The sequence below is a fragment of the Alligator sinensis genome, unplaced genomic scaffold (genome assembly GCF_000455745.1).
Source record: "Alligator sinensis unplaced genomic scaffold, ASM45574v1 scaffold1822_1, whole genome shotgun sequence".
Taxonomy (NCBI): Eukaryota; Metazoa; Chordata; order Crocodylia; family Alligatoridae; genus Alligator; species Alligator sinensis.
This window is the reverse complement of record NW_005843456.1, coordinates 49,095-52,112: the sequence shown is the minus strand read 5'-3', so window position 1 is coordinate 52,112 and position 3,018 is coordinate 49,095. Positions and strand designations below refer to the sequence as shown.

The 3,018-nt window shown below is 42.8% G+C and overlaps 1 protein-coding gene across 1 annotated transcript; it reads left to right on the top strand.

Annotated features, from left to right (window-relative positions):
- The first annotated feature begins 285 nt into the window (after positions 1 to 285).
- LOC106723271 (olfactory receptor 10A2-like) lies at positions 286 to 1,275 on the top strand. Its single transcript, XM_014527360.1, has one exon. It carries the CDS (start codon positions 286 to 288, stop codon positions 1,273 to 1,275), a length of 990 nt encoding a protein of 329 aa, XP_014382846.1.
- Positions 1,276 to 3,018: the final 1,743 nt, after the last annotated feature.

The window sequence follows — 3,018 nt, the reverse complement described above, 5'->3', positions numbered from 1 at the left end:
GGGGCTGGGAGTAACAGCCCTACCCCTTGCCCCCGGCACCAGGTGCCTGCCCACCCTAGGACTGGTAACTCCCCACATTATATCAGCTGTGTTATATTTCTTTTCTCTTGGAACATAAACTGAATTATATAGCCCTAAGTCCCTACCATATTATAAGTTTATGGTTTCTTTTTAATCCAATAAAAGTATTCTTTGTGTTATAACATGATGCACTACATCACCTGCACCCTGCTTTTCAAAGTCCTAGGTTCACCTGTGACAGTTCATCTACCTTACTAATTCATGATGAATTATTTTCTTATTTCTGCAGATGGAAAGCAAGAATGGGACATGACTGGTGAGAACCGCTCAGTTGTGACACACTTCTTCTTTGAGCCGTTCTCAAACATCTTCGAAGTCCAAGCCACCCTTTTCTTCCTAGTACTGCTTATGTTCATCATTGACTTAGGGGGAAACATCCTGATCATTGTGATCACCCTGGCAGACCCTGTCCTTCACTCCCCCATGTATTTCTTCCTCAGAAATCTGTCCTGTGTGGAAATCAGTTACACCTCTTCGACAATCCCCAATATGCTATTAAGTTTCTTCTCCAAAGAAAACAGGATCTCCTTTCTGGGCTGTGCCATGCAGCTGAATTTCTTTGCCCTTTTAGGGATCACAGAGTGTTTTGTTCTAGCTGCCATGGCATATGACCGCTATGTGGCCATCTGTCACCCTCTGCACTACATGACCATGATGAATCGGAGAGTTTGCTTCCAGCTTTTAGCTGTGTCCTGGCTCATGGGTGTGCTGGTCGGTGTCGGGCAGACAGCATCAACATTCACATTGCCCTTCTGTGGCCCCAATAAAAAAACCCCCTTCTTCTGTGACCTGCCTCCACTGCTGAAGCTTGTCTGTGTGAACACTTACAGGAATGAAATCATCACCTATGCTGTCACTATCATCTTCATTATGGTGCCCTTCATGCTCATCCTCATGTCCTATGCCTGTATTCTGCAAACCATCCTCAAGATACCATCAGCTGAGAGTAGGAAAAAAACCTTTTCCACCTGCTCCTCCCACCTCATCGTGGTCACTCTGTTTTATGGATCTGGTATTGTGACTTACCTAAGGCCCAAATCCTTCTACTCACTCAGCTCTGACAAACTGCTTTCCCTGTTCTATACACTCATGTCTCCAATGCTGAACCCTTTAATTTACAGCCTGAGGAATAAGGAGGTAAAGCAAACTTTGAAACGGCTGATAAGCAGAAAAATATATCATTCAACTGTGTAATCCAAAAATATTTTATATATTTTGTGATTAATTTGCAGATGCTTTTTATAACCTATGTGAAATAAATTATCAACACATTGTCTATAAATATTATAATGGTGCCTACTCTATTCATATACTGGGTTACTTGAACCACCAGGTAGTCAATGATATACCGTGGATGGTGAAAAATGTCCCAGGAAAGAGCTCCTCTGAAATTAGCCAGGTAATATATGTATGTATATATTTGTGTGTAATTATACAGCAAATGACTTAAAAACCAGATGCAAGTGACATCAATGGTCAGGGAAGAAAGCCAGTAACAAAGCAGGGAAACAAATTTAGGAAAATTGTGCAAGTAGTTACGTACTGGGATATTCTTCTCAAAGGTAATTTGTTCCTGTGCCAACAGAGAATAAGTGAGCTGGATTCTAGCCTGTGATTGCAGTGGGGAGCACTCTGTGGGGTCTGACTATGTTTAAAATTTACTGGAAATAATTCCTGCAAATAATTCTCTAATTAGATGTTCTTTTCACTGCTGATGGAGATGGCACTCTGGGCCTGGCAACAGTACCTGGAGGCTGTCTCCTGATTTGTTTTCCATGATTTTGTTTTGTTGTACTGGGTGAGTGTTGCCCTCAGGTTATTATAGTTTTGTAAGGACCTTATTACACCTTATGCTGCGAGCTGCACAGATGTTGATCAGCTTAGTGCTAGCTTAGAGTTTGGAGCAGTCACACACTTAGTCTAGAAACCTTCTCTGATTGTCCTCCAACTGTACAGCTGTGAATTGTCACTGTGAATTGTCCCCCTGGTGAGCCGGGGAAGGACTAGGAGTTGCAGGTGGAAAGTTTGTTCATAAAGAACAGGGAGGGGCCCCGGCATTCTGGGATACTTGAGGACTTCAAGTTGAGTGGCACATCTGTGGGGAGTGGCCACACCTTAAATGAGCAAGAGCTGGCTATGCAGACCAGAGATAACTCTGTCCTGGAATGGCATAATTTTGAGCCACATAACAAGTGCTTTAAGCCACTTTAAAGTGTTAATGCACAAACAGTCCAGGTATTAAGACCTCCAGGAGCCACCCAAAATGACCCTGTAACAAGGCCTTGTTTTGTAGCAAGTGTGGCTGATGGTTTCTGAGGAGAAAGAAAGAGGCTCTTAGACAGCTGGGGAGCATGAAAAAATATTCCAGGGTGGACAGCATGAGAAGATCCCAGGGCGGACAGAAATAGAAACTGCCATGGTAGACAGAGGAAAAAGGAATAGTCCCAGGGTGGACAGAACAAAATCCAAGTGAAGACAGAGGGAACTAGAATGCCATAATTAAAAACATTTTTTTGGAGCAGTCTGCTATGCTTTTAGAGATAAGGCACTCTGATTCCTCTTCTTTAAAAGAAGAAAACACTCCTTCCTTCCCAGGAGCTGACTGAAAAGAAAGAGCTCCCAGAGGTTAGAGTGCTATGGATCACAAGGAAGCCAGCGACTGGGAAGAGCCAGGGTCTCAAAGCCAGAGGTTGGTCTCTTGTGAAGTTATGATAGCGATGGCTCCAGGGGGGTCTTCTCAGGAAAGGACAACCAAATAAGGCTGTTTCCTGGGGAGTTCCAAGGAAAAGCTTTCTGCTCTCTCTCAAAAGAAGCACTTTGTTCTTGTGTGACAATTCTTCTTTTAAGTGTCTTGTTAAGATTTCCTGTTTGTTGGAAAATAAAAGTGATGTGTTTATTACATTAGAAATTGAAATTTGAAACATGTTTAGAGTGAAA